The 27,705-nt window shown below is 34.9% G+C and overlaps 1 protein-coding gene across 1 annotated transcript in view; it reads left to right on the plus strand.

The window, feature by feature from the left end:
- CHM (CHM Rab escort protein) overlaps positions 1–27,705 on the plus strand; it is a 162,225-nt gene that overhangs the window by 15,194 nt on the left and 119,326 nt on the right. Inside the window, exon 2 of the mRNA XM_037511626.2 lies at positions 12,103–12,169. Coding sequence (XP_037367523.1) covers positions 12,103–12,169 — 67 coding nt within the window. The remainder of the gene's footprint in view (positions 1–12,102; positions 12,170–27,705) is intronic.

The raw sequence follows: 27,705 nt of genomic DNA on the forward strand, positions 1-27,705 counted from the left end.
ATCAGATTTCTAGGGTTTGTTATTGGTTTGGCTATATGTGACACTTTCTTTTGTTTGTATTCCACATATAAGTGACATCATGTGGTACTTGTTTTTTTCCTTCGGATTTGTTTTGCTTAGCATAATCTCTTATTGATAGTTCCATTGTTTTATATGGCTTTCCGATTTTCCCAGATTCATTTATTGAAGAGATTGTCTTTTCCTCCATTTTATGGCCATGGATGTTTTATGATATTAATAGGTTAGGTGCTATGATATATGTGGATTTATTTCTGGACTTTCAGTTCTGTTCTATTGGTTCATGTATTGTGCCAATATCATGTTATTTCAAGACTGTTGCTTAACAGTAAGGTTGAAGATTGGTAATATGATACCTTCTTTTTTTTCCTCCTTTTTCTTTTTTTTTTTTTTTTTTTTGGTTGACATTGGATTTATTTATTTATTTATTTATTTTAATATTAAATTTTATTTTTATATTCCCCCATACAATTGCAAACGCCCCATTCTGACCCCAATCCTTCCCCTCCCGCCCCCACCCCCCAAAAAGTGTCTCTGGTTCATAGTTTTTTGTTGATTTTGATTTTCACTTTCTTATATTCATTTTCCTGGTCCCTTATTTAAGTTTTCTAGATTCTTGCTATGAGTGAGACCATCCGGTATTTTTCTTTTTCTTTTTGGCTTATTTCGCTGAGCATGATCCCTTCCAGCGCCATCCATGTTGCTGCAAATTGCATGTGTTTATCTTTTTTGAATGCTGAGTAATATTCCATGGTATATATGTACCACATCTTCTTGATCCAGTCATCTATTTTTGGGCATTTGGGTTGTTTCCAAAGCTTAGCTATTGTAAACAGTGCTGCTATAAACATAGGGGTGCAGGTGCTCTTTGGAATTGATGTTTCTGTGTCCTTTGGGTAAATACCTAGGAGTGGAATTGCTGGATCATATGGAAGCTCTATGTTTAGTAGGTCCAGAAATCTCCACACAGCTCTCCATAGTGGTTGGACCAGTTTGCACTCCCACCAACAGTGCAGAAGAGTTCCTTTTTCTCCACACCCTCGCCAACATTTGTTGTTGCTAGTTTTTTTAATATGTGCCATTCTCACTGGTGTGAGATGGTATCTCATGGTAGTTTTGATTTGCATTTCCCTGATTACAAGTGATGTTGAACATTTTTTCATATGCCTGTTGGCCATTTGCATTTCCTCTTCAGAGAAGTTTCTTTTTAGCTCTTCTGCCCATTTTTTCACTGGATTATTTTCTTTGTTGTTGCTGAGTCTCATCAGCTCTTTGCAGATTTTTGTGATCAGTCCTTTATCATTAGTGTTGGGTGCAAAAATGTTCTCCCAGTTGGTGGGGTTTCTCTTTGTTTTTGTTATTGTCTCTTTTGCTGTGCAGAAGCTCTTTAATTTGATGTAGTCCCAGCTGTTTATCTTTCTCTTCACTATCACTGCTTTGGGTGATGTGTCTGTAAAGATGTCTTTGATGTGCAAATCCCGTAGTGTTTCGCCTATATTTCCTTCTATGTATTTTATGGTTTCAGGTCTTATGTCTAGTTCTTTAATCCATTTTGAGTTGATTTTTGTGTATGGTGTGAGGTAGTGGTCAAGCTTCATTCTTTTGCATGTAGCGACCCAGTTTTCCCAGCACCATTTATTGAACAAACTTTCTTTGCTCCAATGCATAGTCTTTGCTCCTTTGTCAAAGATTAGTTGACCATAAATCTGTGGGTTTATTTCTGGATTTTCTATTCGATTCCATTGGTCTGTATGTCTGTTCTTGTTCCAATACCATGCAGTTTTGATGATTATGGCTTTGTAGTATAGTTTGAAGTCTGGGAGTGTGATGCCTCCATTTCCTTCTTTTTTTTTCAGTAGAGCTTTGGCTATTCGGGGTTTTTGGTGATTCCATATGAATTTCATCAATAATTGTTCTATTTCTTTGAAGAATGCCATTGAGATTTTGATTGGAATAGCATTGAATCTGTAGATTGCTTTTGGAAGGATGGCCATTTTAATAATGTTTATTCTTCCAATCCATGAGCAGGGGATGTCTTTCCATTTCTTTGTGTCTTCTTCTATTTCTTTTAACAGTGTTTTATAGTTTTCTTTGTATAGGTCCTTTACCTCTTTTGTTAGATTTATTCCCAAATATTTGATTTTTTTTGTTTCAATAATAAAAGGGGTGGTTTTTTTGATTTCTTCTTCTTCAGATTTATTGTTTGTGTATAGGAAGGCTACTGACTTTTGCGTGTTGATTTTGTATCCTGCCACTTTACTGAATTGATTGATGAGTTGAATTAGTTTTTCTGTGGAGATTTTGGGGTTCTCTATGTATATTATCATATCATCTGCAAATAGTGATAGTTTGACTTCTTCTTTTCCTATTTGGATTCCTTGGATGTCTTTCTCTTGTCTTATTGCTCTGGCTAGGACTTCCAGTATTATATTGAAAAGCAGTGGTGAGAGTGGACATCCTTGTCTTGTTCCAGATCTTAATGGAATTGCTTTCAGCTTTTCACCATTGAGAATGATACTGGCTGTTGGCTTGTCATAGATGGCCTTTATGATGTTGAGGTATGTTCCTTGTATCCCAAGAATTTCAAGGGCTTTTATCATGAATGGGTGTTGCACTTTGTCGAAAACTTTCTCAGCATCTATTGATATTATCATATGGTTTTTATATTTCTTTTTGTTGATGTGTTGGATAACGTTGATTGATTTTCGGATGTTAAACCATCCTTGTGCCCCTGGAATGAATCCAACTTGGTCGTGGTGAATTATCTTATGGATACATTGTTGGATTCTGATAGCTAAAATTTTATTGAGGATTTTTGCATCAGTGTTCATTAGGGAGATTGGCCTGTAGTTTTCCTTTTTTGTGTTGTCCTTATTCGGTTTTGGTATTAGTGTAATATTGGCTTCATAGAACGTGTTTGGTATTGTCCCTTCCTTCTCAATTTTTTGGAAGAGTTTGTGAAGGATAGGCACTAATTCGTCTCTGAATGTTTGGTAGAATTCATTTGTAAATCCATCAGGCCCTGGGCTTTTGTTTTTGGGGAGGTTTTTGATTATCATTTCAATTTTGCTGCTTGTAATTGGTCTGTTTAGGTGTTCTATTTCTTCTTTATCTAGCTTTGGGTGATTGTAGAGTTGTAGGAATTTGTCCATCTCCTCTAGATTGTTGAACTTGTTTTCATATAACTGTTCATAGTAGTTACTGATTATTCTTTTGATTTCTGCTGTGTCCGTTGTGATTTCTCCTCTTTCATTTATGATCCTGTGTATTTGTGCTTTCTCCCTTTTTTCCTTTGTGAGCCTGGCTAGGGGTTTGTCTATTTTATTGATTTTTTCAAAGAACCAGCTCTTGGTTTCATTGATCTTTTGGATTGTTTTTTTAGTTTCAATTTCATTTATTTCTGCTTTGGTTTTTATTATTTCTTTTCTACTACTGGTTTTGGGGTTTTTTTGTTGTTCTTTTTCTAGATCTTTGAGCTTCGAGATTAGGTTGTTTCTTTGAGGCTCCTTTTTTCTTAAGGTTGCTTTTTAATTTGAGACCTTTTGTGGTTCCATGTATATTTCAATATTTTTTGTTCAGTTTCTTTAAAAAAATATTGCTGGTATTTTATTGGCGATTGCCACAAATTTCTGTATCATTTTAGGAAGGCTAGTCATTTTGATTATATAGATTCACCCCAAGATCATGGTATAGCCTACCATCTCCTTATGTCACCATCTGAATCCTTTAGTGACATCTTGTAGTTCTCCTTGTATAGATCTTTAGCCATTTTGCTAGATTGATTCTGACATCTTTAATTCTTTTTCAAACAACTATAAAGGCATTTATTTTCTTAATTTTTTTTTACTTCTTGCTCATTGCATATTAAAAAGATTTAGATTTTTTGCATGTTGATTTTGTACCCTGCCATTTTACTGTATTCACATATTGTTTCTAATTTTTTGATAGTGTCTTTGGGATTTTCTCTATGTAGTATCATATTGTCTATGAATAGTGATAGTTTTACTTTTCCTATTTCGATTTCCTTTATTTCTTGTCTGATAACTTTGCCCAAAACCTCAAATATTAAGTTAAATAGAAGTGGCGATACATCACGTATAAAAAAAAAAAAAAAACTCAAAATGGATAAAAGACCTGAATGTAAGACCTGAAACCATAAAACATATAGAAGAAAATATAGCCAAAACTCTACACGATATACATCTCAGTAACATCTGTAACACACATCTCCCTAAGCAAAGAAAGTGAAGGAAAAGATAAACAACTGGGATTACATGAAACAGAAAAGCTTCTGTACAACAGAGACACTAACCAAAACAAAGAGACACCCTACTGATTGGAAGAAAATTTTTGCACACAATACAACTGATAAGGGACTGATTACAAAAATCTACAAAGAGCTCACACAATTCAACAAAAACAAAGAAAACATTCCTGTCAAAAAATGGGCAGAAGAGCTAAAAAGACACTTCTCCAAAGAGGAAATGGAAATGGCCAACAGGCATATGAAAAAATGTTCATCATCACTTCTAATCAGGGAAATGCACCACCTTACACCAGTGAGAATGGTACTCATTAAAAAAGCAGACAGCAACAAATGTTGGTGAGGGTGTGGAGGAAAAGGGACTCTCCTACACTGCTGGTGGGAGTGCAAACTGGTCCAACCACTGTGGAAAGCTGTGTGGATGTTTCTCAGACTACTAAAAATGGAACTATCATATAACCCAGCAATTCCACTACTAGGGATCTATCCAAAAGAAACAAAAACATTAATTCAGAAAGATACCTTCATCCCTATGTTTATTGTAGCACTGTTCACAATAGGTAAGCTATGGAAACAACCCAAATGCCCAAAAATAGATGACTGGATCAAGAAGATGTGGTCTGTATACACAATGGAATACTATTTAGCAATCAAAAAAGATAAACTCATGCCATTCACATCAACATGGGCAGGACTTGTAGGGATCATGCTCAGTGAAATAAGCCATATGGAAAAATGAAAATATTGAATGGTTTCACTTGTAGGAGTAATATAGGGGAACCAAATAAGGGATCAGGAAAAAAATAACAACAGCAACAGTGATAATATGAAACTAGCAGACAACCATAAATAAGAGGTATTCTGTGAGGGAGGGGGAGGAAAGGGGATCAAAACGGGATGGAAGAGCACAGGGACTATGTGTTACATACAGATGCCAACAGACACCCAAAAACAATGTTCATAATCACTTATCAGGGAAATGTAAATTAGAACCACAATGAGATACGATCTCACCCCTGTGAGAATAGCCCATGTAAAAAATCCGAGACAAATTTTGAGAATGGTATGGAGAAAAAGGAAACCTCATATTGTTGGTGGGAATATAGACTTGTCTAGTCCTTATGGAGAGCAATATGTAGGTTTCTCAAGATTAGCAATAGATCTATCATTTGATTCAGCAACTCCACCCTTAGTGTTTATTCAAAGAATGCAAAACACTAATTCAAAGGGGTGGATGTCCTTTATTTTCATTGTAGCACTATTTACAATAGCCAATTTATGGAAACAACCTATGTGCCCAAAGACAGATGAATGGATTAAGAAGATGTGGTATATATAAACAATGGAATACTACTCAGTTATAATAGAGGATGAACTCTGTAACTACATTAATGGAACTGGAGGGGATTCTGCTCTGCATAATAAGTCAGAATGAGAAAGGCAATTACTGGATGATTTCATTTATGTGGAATATAGAGAAACAAAAGAAGCGAACTGATAAAACAAAATGAAAACAAACCCTGGAGACATGACTGTAGAATTGAGGCTATGGCAAGGGAATGTTAGGTGTAGGAAGAAAAGAAGGAGGGGCCCCAGTGGTCTATGGTATAGGGATAAGGGTGCTTTGCTGTTGGATATGGTGTGGTGATGTCCATTTGGTAGTGGGGGGGGGGTTCCCCTAAGTCATATACAGTGTTATGAACCAAGTTTACCTCAGTAATAAAAAAATAAAATAAAAAGTGCAAACTGGCAAATGATTCACAAACCTTTTACATTGATTTTGCTTTATGCTTCTTGAGACAGTGTTTAAGAAAGTTTTTATGAAAAATTTGTTATTTCATTTGCTAAAATTTTATCTTTCAGCTGTTTTAATCAACTCAGTGTATCACTTAAGTTTTTTTGTAGGCAAGGTAAAATATAGTCAATATTTTCTCAATGATATGTGTAGCCCATTTTCTCTTAAGTCCATAATGAGACTACATTTAAAACTTAATTTTAATTGTTTTTCCCTTAAGGAATGTTGTATAGTTAAAAACAACAAATTCATATTTCTGTTGAAATTTATAAGGCTAAGTTTTTGAATCTTTTTTGTGTTAAAAAGAATTTTATGATAGGATTGCATATGAGGGGTGAAAGTTGCTGCCTGCTTTTATAACTTTCTTGGAAAGTTATAAAGTTACAAAGCCTCTCTCTATTTTAGTCTCATAACTTTGAATATCATACAATAAGGGTAATTTTTTTTTTGTGGCACAAAACTGAGTGATAATGCTTTATTTATCACAAACCAAACATTGTTTTTAAATTTGAAGAGTGCTTGGTTGGGATATCCTTTGCAAGTGAAAAAAATATTTGGTCAACAGAAATATTAGTGTAAAAAATTAAGTAAAAATTAATTCTAGGGGCCTCCCTGGTGGCGCAAGAAGTTGAGACGCAACCTATGAAGCTGTCCGCAGCCAGGGCAGCAGGAGTTCAATCCCCCGGCTGGCCAGGGAGCAACCCATGTGGTGCAGCAGACCTCTCCTGGCTCGCCGGCTGCTCCCCTCAACAGTGTATTTTGGTTAGTCTGCCTGTTCTGTTCCCCACTCTGTCTCTGTTGAATCCTCTCACCCCCCCATACCTCTGGCCTGTACCCCAGCTCTTGTATGCATAAATAAATAAATCTTAAAAAAATTAGTTCTTTTGGAGACTGCTCGTTTTACTTCTTGGAATAAAATAGATCTTCAGCAAGTTTTTACATTACTTAGTAAAACTTACATTAAGCGCGAGGGTCCCACAAAAAAAAAAAAAAAAAAAAAAAAGAAAAAAAAAAAAGAGTTTGAGTTAATATAATTACTCCATTTAGGTCACAGAATACTAATTCTGTGCTTTTCAGGATATTTTGTTAGACCGACTCTTTCATTAGCTCCCTAAAATTTGGTACGAAATTTTATTTTCCATTTATTTCTTATGTTTTTTTTAAATTTTTTAAAAGTTTTTTTTTTTTTTTAAAGATTTATTTATTTATACAAGTACTGGGTACAGTCAGAAGCGTGGGAGGGTGAGAGAATTCACCAGAGCCAGAGCCTGTAGCAGAACAGGCAGACCGACGAAATATACTGCTGAGGGGAGCAGCAGGAGCGGCAGGAGAAGTCTGCGGGCGATGTGGGACCCTCGCTGGCATGCCAGGGATCGAACAGGCGCTGCAGAGGCTGCAGGCAGCTTCTCAGCCCAGCGCCCAACCGCTACGCCACCAGGGAAGGCCCCATTTCTTATGGTTTTTTATTGTGGAAAATTTCAGACAAAATAGTAGAATGAAATAATCCCCCATGTCCTGCTAATCTTCCATTTCTAACAGATGTGTTGCTGATCTCATTTTCTCTGTACCATCCACCAACCTTCTCATTTCACCATCTAATCCTGGATTATTTTGAAGCAAATTCCAGATATGTCATTCCATCTGTCTATATTTCAATATATATTTAACATATAAGGACTAGTATGTTTGTTATCTTGTGTGGGTCAAAGTGAATCAAAGTGTCAATTTATAAGGAATAGTTTTTTGGAACATCTTAGTTCCCTAGACTACTTCACTGGCAGTTTTTTCCTCTTTAAGGTAACTTGAAAAGTAGATATGAAATATAAATTTTACTTATACTTTAATAGAAATCAACAAAACTACTTGAACCTGGGTTAAAATTCAATTTCTGCCTAATTATTTGAGTGGATGTGACAGAGGTATGTAGTTTTTACTTTTGCAATTTTCAGTCTAGTCAGTTCTGTACATAATTTTTTTATGGTTTCTTTACAATGATGCAGTAAAGGATGTGGGTCTCTAAAAGCTTGCATTCACAAATTTTTCTTGCCAGTAATTCCATGTTTTTCCTAAAAAAGTTATTTATAAAAAGCATTCACGATAAATTTTCTAGTTCTATGTAATTTTCTTTCCATTTTGGTTTTCACTAGTTATAAATAACACATCAAATGACTTTTAAGGTAGAAAGCATGGATCTATTTTGAAATGTTCTATAAATAGTGATTTATGGTTTCATATGATTTGGGCTGAAAGCACTCAGGCTTTGCCAGGTCATCAAAGTCTTGTCAGGGAACTTAATATTTATTGTTTGATATGCTGGGAGTGGCGTAAGTACTTTATGTTTACCTTATGTAGTATAATGTTAGGAAAAATCAATTACAGGTATAATACAGATTTAAGAATAGATTATAGAGAAATCTAAATAATAAAGTTATGAAGTTCAACATTAAGGATTTGGATTAAAAGTGGATTTTGAAAAATGGTTTCACTTACATATAAAATATTTTAGATAAGATTCTTGGTAATACTAATTTTGTACATTTTTGGTCCTGGTTTCAACCTGGTTCCTTCATTTGATAATGAAACATACCTATTTTACCTAGATATCTTTTGGGAAATTGCAGAAAGCAGGGACTATATATGTTGTTATGTTATTATATAACATTTCATAATCCTCTAATATATATATTTATTTTAGCTGTTAGCTTTATAGCAAAACCTAAACTGAGAAGGACACGGTGTATCAAACCCAAATTTCCCCCATTACAAATGGTTATGAAATGCTAATTCAATACCTAATATTTACCTTGTGTTTGATAAAAATTCTATGCCAGTGAAAGTTGTTGGTCTTGCATCAGAAGTATACATTTTCCCCTACACAGCCTTTTGGCAGAATTTGATACAAACTTGCTAATGACTTTAATAATCATTTTTAGTAATGTGAAATGTTTAAATGATATTAAGTATTTGATGAATTTCTATAGTATACATATAGAAAAGACTACTGAAATTCTTGTAAAAAGTTATTTTAAGATCTTAGATTTTTGAAGATTACTTAAAGTTTGCTAAGAGGCAATTCAAGTTTGACTTCAGCTACACTTTGTAAAATTTTTTAATCATTTTCTTTAAGGTAACTGGTTCACATAATTGTATTAGAAATATAGTCTACCCTCTCAGGTGATGTTACCACACTGCACGAACCACCAAACCACTGATAGTCCACCACCATAATCCATTGTGCTCCCTACCACTTTGCTCTTTCCCTCTCTTCCTGGCCCTCCCCCTCGGTAGCCTCATTTCTATAGTCAGCTTTCTAAGGTTAGTTCTTCGTTTGACTTTATCTGACCCTTTGGTTTCCCTATATTCCACATATAAGGGACACCATCAGGTATTTGTCTCTCTCCTTCTGATTTATTTCCCTTAGCATATCCTCTCTAACTCCACAATGTTGCCACAAATCCAAGAGTCTTATCTTTTTTATAGCTGAGTAGTTTTCCATTGGGTATATGTATACCACATCTTCTTGATCCACTCATGTGTATTTGGGCACTCAGGTTGTTTCCATAGCTTGGTTATTGTAAATAGTGCTTCAGTGAATATGGGTGTGCATGTTTCCCTTCAAATTAGCATTTGTGTATTCTTCATTTAGATACCTACAAGTGGAATTATTGGTTCATATATCAGATCCATTTTTAATATTTTGAGAAACCTGCATACTGTTTTCCACAGGTGCTGGACCAATCTACATTCCCACCAATGGTGTAAGAGGGTTCCTTTTTCTCCACATACTTACCAGGAGTTCTTGATTTTGGTCTTTTTGATTTTGGTCATTCTCACCAGTGTGAGGTAGTATCTTTTTTCTAAGCATCACCTTTTAGTACCCTTCCACTTTCCTTTAACTTTCTACTTTTTCCTTTGTGGACACTCTACAAATGGGTTATTAGAAATTGTGAAAGTGCCCTGCTCTTTACAGCTTTCCATGACTCTCCTCTGCAAAAGGAATGCTTTTTTTTCATTGTGTTCCTATAACAGTTTAAATTGCATTTATTATTTCAATCCCTTTAAATTTTATTGTTTAGACTCTGAACTGTTTTAGACTAGGGATTGCCTTAATCTTTTTTTCTCATTACCTATCACTGCTCCATTCTTCTCTCCTCCTTTTCCCTCTTCTTTGAACAGAGGAGGCATGTAGTAGATTCTATTGTGTTCAGGGAACTCAATGTTTATTCATTGGTGGGAAGAAATAAGAAATCATTGACAGGAAGAAATTACTGATTGTATTATTAGTCCGTTATTTAACCATTTAGAGAACAGGCCCTTGCCTTTTAACATTGAAACAGCCTGTCAGTTACACAAACATGAGGAGTTCTAGGTGAAAGAAAGGAAAATGAATGATAGTGATTTTGGTTTTATGTAATTTGGACTCAAATCATTTTCATTATTGAAACCTATCTTTGGCTTTGCTTTGTCATCAGGTACTTGGCTTCTGATAGTGTTGATTACAGCCACGGAAATAACCACTTGCATTTTTGCCTATCCAAAGTGATAGCTAATTTGGGTCAAATAGAGGAGACTAATTTTTTAAATTATATTTTACATCATTATTACTTTTTTTTTTTTAACAATGTTGGCTTTCTTTTCTCAGGTGTAGTCCCCATAGGATTTCCACCACCAGTTCACCTGTGCACCATCACAATAGTCCCTTGTGTTCTTCCCACGTTCGCTTTGGTCTCTGATTTATAGTTGTCTCTTTATTGTTGCTTTTTTTTTATTGTTAATTATTTTTCCCTTGGTTCCTCCTTTGGTTCCCTTATATTCCTCCTGTAATTCCTCTGATATTTTTCTTTTTCCTTCTGACTTATTTTGCTGAGGATGATACCTTCTAGCTCCATTCATATTGCTGAGAATGGCATTATTTTATCTGGAAAATTAGTTAATTCATGAATGCAAGTGGGGTTTGTTTTTATTTTTTTTTTACTAGAGATTGACTATGTCAGTTGCTTCCGTGTAAGTATTGCTTTTTACATAAGAGAGATAACTGTTCCTTCTTCTTGAGATCGTGATCCTTTTTCTTGAAGTCTTTAATGAAGTTTAAACTCTTGCCAAAAGAATGCTGCTGCTGCTTTTCTACTAAGCAATAAAAATTCAAGAGGATCAGGTGTTTCATGATAGTGAAAGAGTTTGCACTAAGCTATAAAAACATGCTTCATTCCTGGACTGATATATTTAATAACCTCTATTGAATGGTAAGTCTTATGATGAAGCATTATGGAAGAGTCTTGAATATATAAAATAGAGTATTAACTTTATGATATAGGTAAACAACTGAATTTTCTTATGTCTGATTTAATTCTCATTTTTTTTGTAAATAACAGTAGTAATATATTTTGGCTTTCATGATAACCAACTTTATGATGAGGCTTTGATTCTAAAACAGTAAGCTTTTCAAACTGTTGTATTAACACAATGCTTCTTTTTAAACTAATTAATCTATTGATTAAACTAAAAAAAAGTATGCCATTCCTCCTCAGGTGTTGTGATCTTGGAATTAGGTGTGAGCTCAAATTTCAACTTTAGAACTTTTTTTGTTTTCTAGTAGTTTATTTGGACAACACATTAACATATTTTGCCCCAGTATCTTCTTTATTGCTAAATTGTGTATGCAAATGCTTCTCTCAGTGTGATTGGGAGATTCAGATGACCTAGTATGTGAATGCAGTTAGGAAATAACAAAGTACTATATGAACAATATTTTGACAGTTGCTCATTAATTATAATTTATAGATTAGAATAAGTATTTGATTTTGTAAAATATCTCTTCCAGATAGCAAAGTTTTCAACGTTAGTGGCATACGTTCAAGAAACATTGAATGGTGGTAATAATATAAACTTTATAATTTTGAATATAAGGATGAGCCTCTTTTGTAAACTCTTCTATACACTATCACCTGAATTGAACATAGTATGTATGTACAACTATATAGTTATATTTCTGCATTCTAAATGATATAGGTGTATGTTTTTATAGGTTTGCCTGAATCCATCATTGCAGCTGCATGTTCAAGAAGTGGCCAGAGGGTTCTGCATGTTGATTCGTAAGTTTATCATTGGTAGCATTTAATATTTCATTAATATCTCCATGTAAAAATAAAATTTAAATATACATGCGTGTACATATGTGTATATATGTCATATACAAACCATTTAAGTTAGTAAAAGATTAGAACTAATTTTCACCAAAAATATGTGAAATATATAACGTATAAGTTTTACTATTATACTGTGTGAAATTGTAATCTGCTTCCTTTGAGAATAGACCAAATATACCACAATTTTATTTTTCACATGTGAGTTCATTTTTTAAATGATAATTCTCCAAGATGCTAGGCAACTTTATACCTGATATTTTTCTTATATATGTGTATGGATATATGCAATCATATATATGACTGTATTTTAGTCTTTGTATCTGATTGTGGAAAAATTCAGCTAATAGATTTAGAGTATGATTTTCTTAAAATTTATCAAAAACTTAAACTACTAGAAAACCTTAATTTGAAAAAATATCTAGAAATTTTTTTAATCTTTCTCTTAAATGTGATTATAAAAAGGAAGCTAATGGAAAATTTAAGATAAAACATAGCTTTAAATCTCTCCATTCCTGCTTTCTCCCAAACCAACCCCCTAATTTTCCACCTATCTAGTGTTACTTGTTTAAAAATGTCAAAGGGTTTTTCTGTTTTTACCCTTCATATATGGTCACTTTATTTGTTAACTAAATAGGAGTAGAAAAGAAACAAGAAGAGATAGACTTTGTTTTCTGTTAAATATTAACTGCAGTGTTTTTTAGAATGCTAGAATACAAAGAATAACTAGACTTGTTGCAGTTTATAGAGTCTTCTCATATATTAACCCATTGTACATATGTAGGAACCCAAAAAGTGGTTAGTTCATTTACATTTAATTCTGTAAATTTAATTTGAAAGAATTTTTTTAAGATTTATTTATTATTTATGCATATAAGAACTGAGGTACAGGCCAGAGGTGTGTGTGGGGGGGGTGAGAGGATTCACAGAGACAGAGTGGGTTACAGAACAGGCAGATTGACTGAAATATACTGCTGAGGGGAGCAGTGAAATACACTGCTGGGCCATATGGGTAGCTCGCTGGCTGGGGATCGAACTCGTGCTGCAGTGGCTGCAGATTGCTTCATAGGTTGCGTCTTAACCCCTTGCGCCACCAGGGAGGCCCTAATTTGAAATAATTTAAAGTCCTCAGTTATTGGATGACTTTTCTAAATTAAATTAGGTTCAGTTTTCAAGTAATTCCTCCCCTTGGAATTCTCTTTCACTATTGTATGCATAATCACTTGTGTAGTGTCTAATTCAGACTTTTTGAAATAATCATGGATTTACCCATGCCAAGAAATACGGCACTTTGAAAACCCAGATACTGGTCCAGTGTGCATAATGCTAGCCTTAATAAAAACACAAATTTATTTGTTACTGTTAATTAACCTAAAATTGAAAATAAAATCTTAAATTTCCTCAAGTTGTTATTTATTGTGCTCACACTGTATACACCTCACCATATTAATTTCTTTTTTTTATTAATTTAATTTTTTAAGAATTATTTTATTGGGGCCTCCCTGGTGGCGCAGCGGGTTGAGCGCAGCTTCACTTTGAGTGAAGTTGTCTGCAGCCTCTGCAGCACAGGTTCAATTCCCAGCTGGCCAGGGAGATACCCACATGGCGTGGAAGACCTCTCCTGTCTTGCCCGCTGCTCCCCTCAGCAGTGTATTTCCGCCAACCTGTTCCTTACTGTCTCTGGTGAATCCTCTCACCTACTGCACCTCTGGCCTGTACCCCAGTTTTTGTGTAAAAATAAATCTTAAAAAAATTAAAAAATAATTATTTTATTTTTATTTAAGTACCATTGTTTTAAATCCTTGCCAGTGTTTGACCATATAGGATTTCCCCCCTCAGGTGTAGTCATCATAGCACTCCTATCACCGAAGCACCCATAGTCCTCTACCATAGTCTATTGTGCTATCTCTCCCTCTTTATCCCCCTCTGAAACCCATAGATCTATGGACAGCTTTCAAAGTTTAGTTTTAAAGATTGTTTTTGTCTGACGCTTTTTTCCCCTATATTCCACCTATAGGTGACACCATCTGGTATTTATCTTATCCTTCTGGCTTATTTCTGTAAGCATAACCCCTTCCAGCTTCATCCCTGTTGCTGCAAATGGCATGAGTATATATTTTTTGATTGGTGAATAGTATTCCATTGTGTGTACTTATATACATTCAACTGTTTTGGGGCACTTAGGTTGTTACCATATCCTGACTATTGTAATAATGTAAAAATGCTGCTGTAAGCATAGGAGTGCAGGTTTCCTTTTGAAATTTTGTGTTTTTTTGGTAGATACCTAGGAGTGGAATTGCTGTATCATGTGGCAGTTTTTTCTTTTGAGAAACCTCCACACTTCTTTCCGTAGGAGCCAGATGAGTCCATATTCTCACCAACAGTGTACAGCATTTCTTTTTCTCCATATCCTTGCCAGCATTGCTGCTTCTGGTCTTTTTAATATGGGCCAATGACATGGGTCTTTTTGATATGGGTGTCAGGGGATATCTCATTATGGTTTTGATTTGTCTTTTCCTGATAAGTGACTATGAACATTTTTTCAAGTGGAGCCTGTTGAATGTCTGTTTGTCTTTTTTGGGAATTGCCTGTTTAGCTCGTCTGCCCATTTTTTATTGGGCTATTTGTTTTTGTTTAGTTGTATGCATTCTTTGTAGAACTTGGATATCTATCCCTTGTCAACACTTTGTTGAATAGTAGTGGTGAGAGTGGACATACTTTTCTTACACTGGATCTTAATGGACAGGCTTGAAGTATTTCACTTTTATTATGTGAAGATATTTTCCATTTATCCCTATTTTTTGACAGATTTCATCATAAATGATGTTGGCTCTTATTAAATAATTTCTCAATATCTATTGACATGATCATGTAGTTTTTATCTTTCTTTTTGTTAATGTTATGAATTACCTTGTTTTTCAAATGTTGAACTACCCCTTGTGTTCCTGGTATAAATCCCACTTGGTCAACATGTATAATCCTTTTAATGAATTGTTGAATTTGACTTGCTAAGATTTTATTGAGGATTTTTGTGTCTGTATTCTTTAGGGAGACTGGTCTATAGTTTTCTTTTTTGTGTTGTTTTTGTTTGAATTTGGTATTAGAGTGATGTTGGCCTCATAAAATATACTTGGAAGTATGCCTTCACTTTCAGTTTTTTGAAAGCCTTTGAGTGGGAGAGATAATAGTTCATCTTTGAAAGTTTGGTAGAACTCACTTGTGAAGCCATCTCTTCCTGACTTTTGTTTTTTGGGAAAGTTGTGATTGTTCTTTCAATTTCCTTGCTTGTAATTGTTTTGTTCATGTTTTCTATTTCTTCCATATTCAGCATGGAATGATTTTATAATTCTAAGAATTTGTCCACCTCATCTAGGTTGTTAAAACTGTGTATAAATGTTCATATCAATCTCTTATTCTCTGCATTTCTGCAGTGTCTATAATAACTTCTCCTTTTTTTAAATCATATTTGAGTTTTCTCCTTTTTTTTTTTCTTGGTGAGCCTACCTAGAGGTTTGTTTATTTTGTTTACTTTTTGAAATAACCAGCTTTTTCTTTCATTGATCTTTTGGGCTGTCATTTTATTTCTATTTATTTATTTCATTTATTTCTTCTCTTTTTTTATTTCCTTCCTTCTGGCATTTTTTTTTTTTTAGTTCTTTTTCTTGTTCCTCAAGATGAGAGACTAGATTGTTGTTTTTTTTTGGGGGGGGTGTTTCATTTCATTTTTATTTCTTGATAAGGGCCTGTATTGCTATGTACTTTTAGTACTGCTTTTGCTGTCTCCCATACATTCTGGAAGGAGTATCATTTGTCTCAAGTTATTTTTTTATTTCCTCTTTGATTTTTCTCATTGATCCATTGGTGTTTCAGTAGTGTATTGTTTAGTCTACATGTATTAGAGGGTTTCCTTTCTTTTTGTATTTGATTTCTAGTCTCCATGAATTTGATTATAGTCTCCATTATATTTGATTTCAGTCTCCATGAATTTGTTGATACTTGCTTTGTGATCATTATGTGGTCAGTCTTGGAGAATGATCCATGTGCACTTTAGGAAAATGTGTATTTGGCTTTTTTGGGGTGCATTGCCCTATAAATGTATATTAGACCCATGTGGGTCACTGTTTTCAGTAGCGCTCCTCCCCCTAGGTAATTCTTTGTATAAGATGATTGTGTCCCTACTTATTTTCTGGCTAATTGACCTGTCCATTGGCAAGTGTGGTGTGTTGAAAACTCCAACCACATAGGCATTTGTGTTAGGTCTTCCTGATAGTGTTCCCTTAATATTTATATAGTGTCCATCTCTGTCTCTTGTTACTTTTGTTAGCTGAAGGTCTATCTTGTGTACATATGGCTGTTCTGCCTTTCACTTGTAGAATTGTTTCCCAACCCTTTACTTTCAGTCTGTGTTCATCCTGGGAACTTCAGTTTCTTGGAGGCAGCAGATACCAGATTCTGTTTTCTAATCCAACTAGATAGTCTGTGTCTTTTGATGGATGAGTTCAACCTGTTGACATTTAGAGTGATTTTTGATATATGAAAGGTGATTATTACCAATTTATCCATAATTTTGTGCTTCTGTTTATTTCCTTGTGCAGTTCTTTGTGTTTCTGTCAATATTTCTTGGAAGCAGTGGTCTGCTTGTTGCAAATTCTTTAAGATCCTGTCTTTCTGAGAAGACCTTTATTTCTCCCTGTTATTTGAAGGATCACTTTGCAGGATAGAGTATTCTTGGTTAGCAGTTTTTATCTTGGAGTGATTTGAATATGTCACTCTATTCTATTCTTGTCTGTAGTGTTCTTCACAGAAGTCTGATGTTAGCCTAATCGGGGTTCAGATTTATAGGTTCTGTTTCTTCCCCCTCATCAACTTCATTATTCTTTTTTTGTCTGGAACTTATTTTTTTAAAAAGATTTATTTATTTATTTATTTGTTTGTTTGTTTATTTGTTTATTTATTTATTTATATAAGAACCGGGGTACAGACCAGATGTGTGGGAGGGTGAGAGGATTCACCAGAGACAGAGCCGGGAGCAGAACAGGCAGACTGACGAAATACACTGCTGAGGGGAGCAGCAGGCGCAACAGGAGAGGTCCTCTGCGCCATGTGGGACCCTCGCTGACCGGCCGGGATCGAACCAGTGCTGCAGAGGCTGCGGACAGCTTCACAGCATGGTGCTCAACTGCATGCACCACCAGGGGAGGCCCTGTCTGGAACTTATTATCTTCAAGATCCTGCTTTTAATTCTTTTGGACATATATCCAGAATTAGTGAGATATATGGTAATATGTCCTATGGTAATTCTATTATTAATTTTTTTTTATGGAATTGCCATGCTGTTTTCCATGGTGGCTACACCATTTTACATTCCCAACAACTTCTCGTACTTTGGCTCCTCTGGAAAGTTATGTTTGGACTTTTTAGCCAGAATGGCTGGGTTTAAATCTTAACTAGTCGTATAGCTTTTGACAAGTTATTTAACCTTTGTATACTTCAGTTTCATTAGAATAAAGGACATAATGATTGAACTTTATCAGATTGTATATATATTTAAAGAAAACAATCTATATAATGGGTGTATATCTGCCTGGAAAAAATTAACCCACAGTAATTATTTCTTACCTTCTATTACTCTAACAATACTGCTGCTGCTACAAGATATGAACAATGAAGCTAGAGAAAGGAGTGACTATCATGCCTGGGAAATTAGTAGAAAGAGTCATAGAGATAACATTTGAACCGAGTCTTGAAAGATGAGTAAGGGTTTAATGAGTTAGGCCATTCCACACTGAACAGTTTGAAAGGGCATGACATGCCAGGTGAATGGTGAGATTTCTTAATAACACTGAAATTTAGGATAAATGACTTGGATTAAAGAGAGTTGAAACTGAAAGTAGACTGGATATGTATTGTGAAGGCCTATACTGATGTTGGGAGTATTTATTTCATCCTTAATAATTATGTTTACCATCATGTCTTTCCCTCAAACCCATATTCAGTCCTCCAGCAGATCCTCTCAGCTCTGCTTTCAACACATACATCTAACTAAATAATTGTCTCTGCTCTGTTCTTCCTTCCAGTCCATTGCACAGCTGCAGAGACCTACTAATTCGTTATTGGTCACTGTTTTCACTAATGCTTCTCCCCCACAACCCTTAGTATTTGGCCTTTCTGACTGCATCACACCATATGCTCCTCTCCCTTGCTCACTAAGCTCTGTTATAGCTGTGATTGTGCCCTTTAAAAAAATTCTTTATATTATTTGTACACTTTTTGTACAATTTTTCTGTTTCTCCTACATCTTTTTTGTCAGAAATTTATCTATATTAGTCTTTTGAAAGAACCAGCTTTTTAAAAAGGTCTGGCTGAAACTAGAAATATGTAACATGTCCTCAGTACTTGTTCTTGCTTGTCTGCTTCTGATATTATCACAGCAGTGTTTGATTTGAGGGACTTTCTGGATGCTCTCAGCTCATTTGTGCAATCTTAGATCTGATGACCTTTAAGTGATGTTCCTCAGCTTTAGAAGAAAAAGAGATGAGCCTATAGGGTTTTAATTACAAAAGTCCTGGCAGTGTCTCTGCTAAAAGAATATGGATTCCACAATGCATATTGCAGTCTAGTGAACCTTACATTTATTTATATTTGGTTCTATCCTAGAATGTAACCAACTGAAGAAATATGAAATAACAATTGGCTCATGTACTCATCAAGTTGGAGCATATTCTTGTTTATCTTTTTTTGTGGAAGCATAGACATATTTTCAGTTAAAAATATAGTGCAGCATTTTGAAATATAAAGTGTTTTCTGGAAAAAGAAGTACATGGTAATATTTGTAGGACAATTATCTCTCATGCTTTTTTTAGTAAATATCTGTTTAGTGAAACAAATATATGAAATTGTTTTAAGTTGCAAGCATTTCAGGTTTAAATGTTACTATATACAAGAAGTAAGTTTTGACACTGTAAAGGGTTTTAGGTATCTTTGACAGAAGGAATTCTGACATGTCAACATCTTCTTGCAGATCCAGATCAAGGCAACTACAAGTGGTATAACAGAGTCATGATATTACGAGTGGGTGATTTTCAGTTAAAGGCTCTTAATCTTGGATTACAGTGCCAGGCAAAATGACTAAGTTAAAATGCTTTGGTGAAAATTTCTTCTTTGTTTTGCCATTTGCTTTATAGATGCTCTGCCATGAATTTGACCATGGTTTAAGATGTTCTTAAAAATTTTAGGATTTTTAAAGTAGTGTTGTATTACACACAAAAAAGAATGCTTTGGCATAAGAATACATTTTGGGAATAGGAAGAATTTTAAGAGATTTTGTTCAAATAATAAAGAACTAAGGAGGAAGGCATGACATTGTGGTTTGGAAGAATGCTTGTTTTGGTGGATAAAAACCTCTGATGTTGCCTTTGGAAAGTTGTTCTTGATGAATTTTTTTCCTTTATTTCACTCTCAATTTCAAATTATAGTTTTTTTGGATCTGTAATTACACATAAAGAGTAGTTTCAGCAATTTTCCTCTGGTTTGTTTAGCTGGCATTGAGGAATATTTTTCTTTTGCAGGTGAATTCTGTTTTATTTCCCTTTTAATATTTTCTGTTTGTCATTAGTTTATTTAGGGGAGAATTTGGTCAACAGGTAGTATCTCTGCTAAACATGTATATATTTTTTAAAGGCTTAATGTTGTTTTTTTTTAAAAAAAGATTTATTTATTTTATACAAGAACTGGGGTACAGGTCAGAAGCGTGGGAGGGTGAGAGAATTCACCAGAGCCAGAGCAGGGAGCAGAACAGGCAGACAGACCAAAGACATTGCTGAGGGGAGCAGCGGGCGAGGCAGGAGAGGTCTGCTGCACCATGTGGGGTTTTCCCTGGCCTGCGGGGAATTGAACCGGTGCTGCAGAGGCTGTGGACAGCTTTGCAGCGTGGCGCTCAACCGCTGCGCCACCAGGGAGGCCCTAAACATGTATATTTTCTAATAGAAAATGTACTTGTTTTTTTCTGAAACTATTTTAACATGTTAAAAATAAGATTAATGGGTTGTAGATTATTTTCATGCAAATACAGCAATAAAGAACTGGTTAAATAAGTTACACTGTATTTTAAGCTGTTTCCAATTTCCTATTATAATGGCAATGTGGACCAATGCATATGGATTGTTTAAATAAATATCTGATAGTGGAAAAAAGTTATTGTCCCAAATCTTGACCATGTTTGTATATTTTTAAACTTGTCTTCTGATCGCTTACTCTAAATTATTACAGTCATTTTGAGCTCATATAACACCTATGCCTCAAAAATGTGAAGTAAGGAATTAAATAAAATTTGATTTTGTGGCAGGAAGATTTATGTAGTTAGCTAGTAAAGATAGTTATGTGAATTGATCATTTCATCTGGAAGAGTGATTGAGTGATGTTCTTTTTCTTTTTTTTTACTTCAAGGAATTTAAATTTTAATTGTAGTAGTTTTAATGTACTAATTACTATTTAGTAAAATATATTTGTTTTTCTTTAATTTCAAAGTGTTTTTGACCTGAAAGCACTAAGTATTAAATGAGAAAAAAAGCTATAAAAGTAACCACAGGCAAAAATCTATTTTAAGTTTTATATGTGTACATATTATATTCAGGAATTTGTAAAAATCAATTTAGTACTTTATTTTTTAAATTTTTTTCCTAAGATTTATTATATAAGCACTGGGGTACAGGCTAGAGGCTTGGGAGGTTGAGAGAATTCACCAGAGACAGAGCAGGGAACCAAACAGGCAGAAGGACTGAAGTACACTGGTGAGAGGAGCAGCAGGTGAGACATGCGAAGTCTGCCATGCCATGTGGGAATCTCCCTGGCTGGGCAGAAATCAAACCAGCTCTGCAGAGGCTGCAGACAGCTTCACAGTGCAGTGCTCAACCTGCTGCGCCACTGGGGAGGCCCAACAAGTTAGTACTTTAATCCTCTGCCATTGTTTATGTTTATATACCATTTAAATGATTATGGTTTCTGGTTCTGCAGTGGTTCATTGTAAAATGCTAAGTATAACCTCTGTTGATTTATAAACACTACCCAGGTGTCATAAACTATTAATAGTAGTTAATCTTTTTATTTATGCATGCATGCAGGAATTGGGGTGTAGGCTAGAGGTGTGGGGGGTGAGAGGATTCTTCAGGGACTGAGTGGGGAGCAGAACAGGTGGATCTACTGAAATACACTGCTGAGGGGAGCAGTGGGCAAGACAGGAGAGGTCTGCCGTGCCTTGTGGGCTAGCTCCCTGGCTAGGGATCCAATTCATGCCAGTCCAACTAATGCCACAGTGGAGATAGCTTGAAAGTGCTGAGACTTTACACCTGTGCCACCAGGGAGGCCCAGGAGTAGTTAATCTTATTCAAAATAGTCACTTAATTGGCGTGTTGTCATAAATTTCTGTAGATAGATTTTTACACTAATGTTAACTTCTGCCAAGTTGTAATTGAAGGAAATCTAGTTTTGTGTGCCAGCTATCTGTCTCAATAAATGTAAATTTTGTGATTCTTTTCAGAGAATTACATTTACTGTAGATATTAATGAGCTGTTGACATGTGAAATTTCAAGAACAGAGACTATGATCTGGAAAAGCAATTTGCAATTCAAAATGTAGAGATTGGCAGTTACTTTAAACTTGAGGTTGCTAAAAGGAGGTGCAACAAGACCAAAAGTTTATAGTTGCACAGAATCTACTTCTACCAGTAATTGTTCATCTACGTAGCTTCATTTGATCCTTTTTTCTAATCATAAGTCATTGTTTATTTTTATTTTATTTTCTACAGTCTTTGGTTTTTACTACAACTGCTTCAGAGAGAGAGAATAAACTGCACAAGTTAAAACAGTGATGTTACTTCATTTTAGTCATTTAAATTAGTTTTTTCTTAATGTCTCTTTTTTAAAAAAGAGTGCTCTCATTTTGTTTGAGATCTTCAAATCTAATTGGATATTTAGTGGAGACCAAAATGAATGTCATAAATATAGTAATTGCTGTTTCAGTCGTACACAATACCATGTTATTTTTCTTAAAAATTGAAAGCATTGTTATATTTTAATAATTTGACTAAATAGGCATGCATATTAATCAAAATAGTACTATATGGGGTTAAGAACTGGTATCACTATTACATGTCTGTCAGTTACTGATCTGATAACCTTTTTTTTCTAATTAGGAGTTGTGTCTGGTTAGGAATTCCTTGGGGATTGTGATATAAAAGTAAATAGTTCTCTTGATCTTCGGAGTGGTTTTTTGTTTTAAAAAAATCATTTTTCCCTAATCATAAAAAAATATGTGTTTATCATAAAAATTCATGCCTGGCATGTTCATGTGGTAATATGCAACTTGTACATTATACATGAAAAATACACATGCCATTTTTCTCATCTACCATCCCCAAGAGAGCACTATTACTGTGGTCTATTCTATCTGGAAGACTTACTGAGAGTTTCATGAGAGAAGAATGAAGGTATGAGTAAAGGGATAAAATTAATTGATGAGGTGAAAATATGCCATAATAATGTCTCATCATCACCTCTGTGCTTGTGCCTCCTGCTTGTCACATTTAATAATATTATTTAGTGATATTATCGTGTGGTACTAATAATCAAATAACAATAAAAATCTAACTTATTTTGCAAATAAATGCTTAATCAAAATGAGATCATACAGGATTGTTTTAGGAAAATTCATTCCAATGAATTTCTTGAGAATTTTAGAAGTATGGCTGATCATCATTTTAAGGGCACTTTTTGGACTCACTCCACTATTGACTTGGCATTGTTTTGGCATCTCCTTTCCTTTTATGTCATTGTGTTCATCATTAAGTTTTGGCACTGAAGTGGGAGACACTAAATTTTGTCCAGCATTGTCACTCTCAAGAAATGCAAGCATTTAAATTAGAAACCTGCTTGTAAAATTTCTAAAGGAGATTGTGGGCTTTTGCTAGTCCCTGAGCACAGAGAGGTGAACAACAAAACAGACCATGACTTTGCCCTCGTGATGACCTTGGACCCTAGTAGGGGGTTATAAACATTAAACATGCTTAAATTTTATATTCAGAATTGTGCTTATGAAGTAAGCACAATTTCCTATTAAAATAGAAACGGAGCATCATTTAGATTTGGTGGTAGGAGTGTGACAGGAATGGGTGGTCACACTAAACTCTCCTCACCATGCATATGAAGATCTTTGAGACCTGCCATTATTTTACTTTTATAGAAAGAACTCCTTGATTTCTTATGAAGTGGAGACACTTCTTTTTTTGGCTTAATAAATGTCTACCTCATCGAATCCCTGGAAATTAGCTGTACAGTTCAGTGAAAAATTTAGGTCTGATGCCTTGCTTCTGTAATGAAAAGATAAAAATATTCTGTTTAATGATTATTAACTTTAAATAAAAAGGAAGTCAGTATTAATTCAATAGTTACTGTGAAGTTTGTTTTTAGTGGTTTTTGGTTTATGGTAATTGAGGTCTATTTATGTTTTTTTAAAGGCAAAAATGAAATAATAGGGCTCTTCCTATACCAAAATACTTGCACATATGTAAATAAGGTACTTCAAAGATAAGTATTTGGAAGGTTTTAGATTTTAGACTACCATAAATGTATAGGGAAATAAAAGAAAACATAACCTCACTTAGAAAATACTAATTTTTATCTTCTGTTTAGGTAAAAGAAAGGATAAAAAAAAACAGTGCTCTCCTCAGAGGGTTAGAAAAAATGTTTAAAAAGTACCAAAGAATCAAATGTTACCCTAGTTTTCTCCTTTCTGTATTTTCCGTTGTTAAGGACAAATTTCATGATGTCTGTGGCACTAATATATGGTGAAAGTAATTTTAATGTGCTTGACCCAATCTAGTATTCAAAACACTGTATACTGTTAGAGACAATATGATATAATAATAGTAGCTACCATTTACTGAAAATTTGCTTGGTGCCATGTTAGGTACTTTACAAATATTAAGTGATTCAATTCTTAATATATTTTTCTACAAAAAAGTATAATTTTCTTCCTTTTGCAGATGAGGAAAAAACTCAGAGAATTGAAATAAGTGCCCAGTTTTGCTTGTGTATGAAGGGGAAAGACCAGAATTTAAACAGAGGTCCATTTGACTGCAAAGCCTGTTCTCTTTCACTGAGATGAGGGTTGAAAACAAATACTGAACTTGCTAGTCAAGAGGCCTAATTCAAGTTGTGACTCTGTCACTGCCGATTAGTTATGTGACTTGTTTTCTTCAGGTGTGAGCTAGGTTGTAGCACAGTCTATCTCAAAGCTTCCTGTGGGATACACATTAAAAAGTTGAGAATGGCCAGCAAGGTTTCACAATAAAATGTAGTAGATTCACTAAAACACTTTTACTATGGTATCATAAAGAATGTTCAGCTTCTAATTTGGAGGACAGTGTGTGTTTGGGGGGGGTTGGGGTGGGGGGAGAGAAACCCTTAGAAGCAATTTATGGTTTTGAAACAAAAAATGTCATTATCCTTTAGTCTTTGAAATCTGTATGCCAGGAACTTCATTTGCAAATGACAATTCTTGCATAAGGAGGATTTTTCTCATGGAGCTCGGACGAGGTTAAATGATTGAGACAACCCTATGCAGAAGTCATAATCCGTCAGCTTCTCTGTAGATCTTACTCACTTTGACTTGTTTAATTCAGTGGCTTGCTTTGAATTAGGGGTAACTTTCTTTTTTTTTTTGTTTTTTTAAATAATAAATTTTATTGTTATATTCCCCATACAATTGCAGCCCCCCATTCTGACCCCAATCCCTCCCCTCCCGCCCCCCCCCCCTAAAAGTGTCTCTGGTTCATAGTTTTTTGTTGATTTTGATTTCACTTTCTTATAGTTATTCATTTCCTGGTCCCTTATTTAAGTTTCTAGATTCCTGCTATGAGTGAGACCATCCGGTATTTTCTTTTTCTTTTTGGCTTATTTCGCTGAGCATGATTCCTTCCAGCGCCATCCATGTTGCTGCAAATTGCATGTGTTTATCTTTTTTGAATGCTGAGTAGTATTCCATGGTATATATGTACCACATCTTCTTGATCCAGTCATCTATTTTTGGGCATTTGGGTTGTTTCCAAAGCTTAGCTATTGTAAACAGTGCTGCTATAAACATAGGGGTGCAGGTGTTGTTTGGAATTGATGTTTCTGTGTCCTTTGGGTAAATACCTAGGAGTGGAATTGCTGGATCATATGGAAGCTCTATGTTTAGTAGGTCCAGAAATCTCCACACAGCTTTCCACAGTGGTTGGACCAGTTTGCACTCCCACCAACAGTGCAGAAGAGATCCTTTTTCTCCACACCCTCGCCAACATTTGTTGTTGCTAGTTTTTTTAATATGTGCCATTCTCACTGGTGTAAGATGGTATCTCATGGTAGTTTTGATTTGCATTTCCCTGATGACAAGTGATGTTGAACATTTTTTCATATGCCTGTTGGCCATTTGCATTTCCTCTTCAGAGAAGTTCTTTTTAGCTCTTCTGCCCATTTTTTGACTGGATTATTTTCTTTGTTGTTGTTGAGTCTCATCAGCTCTTTGCAGATTTTTGTGATCAGTCCTTTATCATTAGTGTTGGGTGCAAAAATGTTCTCCCAGTTGGTGGGGTTTCTCTTTGTTTTTGTTATTGTCTCTTTTGCTGTGCAGAAGCTCTTTAATTTGATGTAGTCCCAGCTGTTTATCTTTGCCTTCACTATCACTGCTTTGGGTGATGTGTCTGTAAAGATGTCTTTGATGTGCAAATCACGTAGTGTTTCGCCTATATTTCCTTCTATATATTTTATGGTTTCAGGTCTTATGTCTAGTTCTTTAATCCATTTTGAGTTGATTTTTGTGTATGGTGTGAGGTAGTGGTCAAGCTTCATTCTTTTGCATGTAGCGACCCAGTTTTCCCAGCACCATTTATTGAACAAACTTTCTTTGCTCCAATGCATAGTCTTTGCTCCTTTGTCAAAGATTAGTTGACCATAAATCTGTGGGTTTATTTCTGGATTTTCTATTCGATTCCATTGGTCTGTATGTCTGTTCTTGTTCCAATACCATGCAGTTTTGATGATTATGGCTTTGTAGTATAGTTTGAAGTCTGGGAGTGTGATGCCTCCATTCCCTTCTTTTTTTTTTCAGGAGAGCTTTGGCTATTCGGGGTTTTTTGTGATTCCATATGAATTTCATCAATAATTGTTCTATTTCTTTGAAGAATGACATTGAAATTTTGATTGGAATAGCATTGAATCTGTATATTGCTTTTGGAAGGATGGCCATTTTAATAATGTTTATTCTTCCAATCCATGAGCAGGGGATGTCTTTCCATTTCTTTGTGTCTTCTTCTATTTCTTTTAACAGTGTTCTATAGTTTTCTTTGTATAGGTCCTTTACCTCTTTTGTTAGATTTATTCCCAAATATTTGATTTTTTTTGTTTCAATAACAAAAGGGATGGTTTTTTTGATTTCTTCTTCTTCAGATTTATTGTTTGTGTATAGGAAGGCTACTGACTTTCGTGTGTTGATTTTGTATCCTGCCACTTTACTGAACTGATTGATGAGTTGAATTAGTTTTTCTGTGGAGTTTTTGGGGTTCTCTATGTATAATATCATATCATCTGCAAATAGTGATAGTTTGACTTCTTCTTTTCCTATTTGGATTCCTTGCATGTCTTTCTCTTGTCTTATTGCTCTGGCTAGGACTTCCAGTATTATATTGAAAAGCAGTGGTGAGAGTGGACATCCTTGTCTTGTTCCAGATCTTAATGGAATTGCTTTCAGCTTTTCACCATTGAGAATGATACTGGCTGTTGGCTTGTCATATATGGCCTTTATGATGTTGAGGTATGTTCCTTGTATCCCAAGAATTTCAAGGGCTTTTATCATGAATGGGTGTTGCACTTTGTCGAAAGCTTTCTCAGCATCTATTGATATTATCATATGGTTTTTATATTTCTTTTTGTTGATGTGTTGGATAACGTTGATTGATTTTCGGATGTTGAACCATCCTTGTGTCCCTGGAATGAATCCTACTTGGTCGTGGTGAATTATCTTATGGATACATTGTTGGATTCTGATAGCTAAAATTTTATTGAGGATTTTTGCATCAGTGTTCATTAGGGAGATTGGCCTGTAGTTTTCCTTTTTTGTGTTGTCCTTGTTCGGTTTTGGTATTAGTGTAATGTTGGCTTCATAGAACGTGTTTGTATTGTCCCTTCCTTCTCAATTTTTGGAAGAGTTTGTGAAGGATAGGCACTAATTCGTCTCTGAATGTTTGGTAGAATTCATTTGTAAATCCATCAGGTCCTGGGCTTTTGTTTTGGGGAGGTTTTTGATTACCATTTCAATTTGCTGCTTGTAATTGGTCTGTTTAGGTGTTCTATTTCTTCTTTATCTAGCTTTGGGTGATTGTAGAGTTGTAGGAATTTGTCCATCTCCTCTAGATTGTTAAACTTGTTTCCATATAACTGTTCATAGTAGTTAC

This window comes from Talpa occidentalis, unplaced genomic scaffold, assembly GCF_014898055.3.
Source record: "Talpa occidentalis isolate TD23 unplaced genomic scaffold, MPIMG_talOcc4v2.1 talOcc4.15, whole genome shotgun sequence".
In the NCBI taxonomy this organism is placed as follows: domain Eukaryota; kingdom Metazoa; phylum Chordata; class Mammalia; order Eulipotyphla; family Talpidae; genus Talpa; species Talpa occidentalis.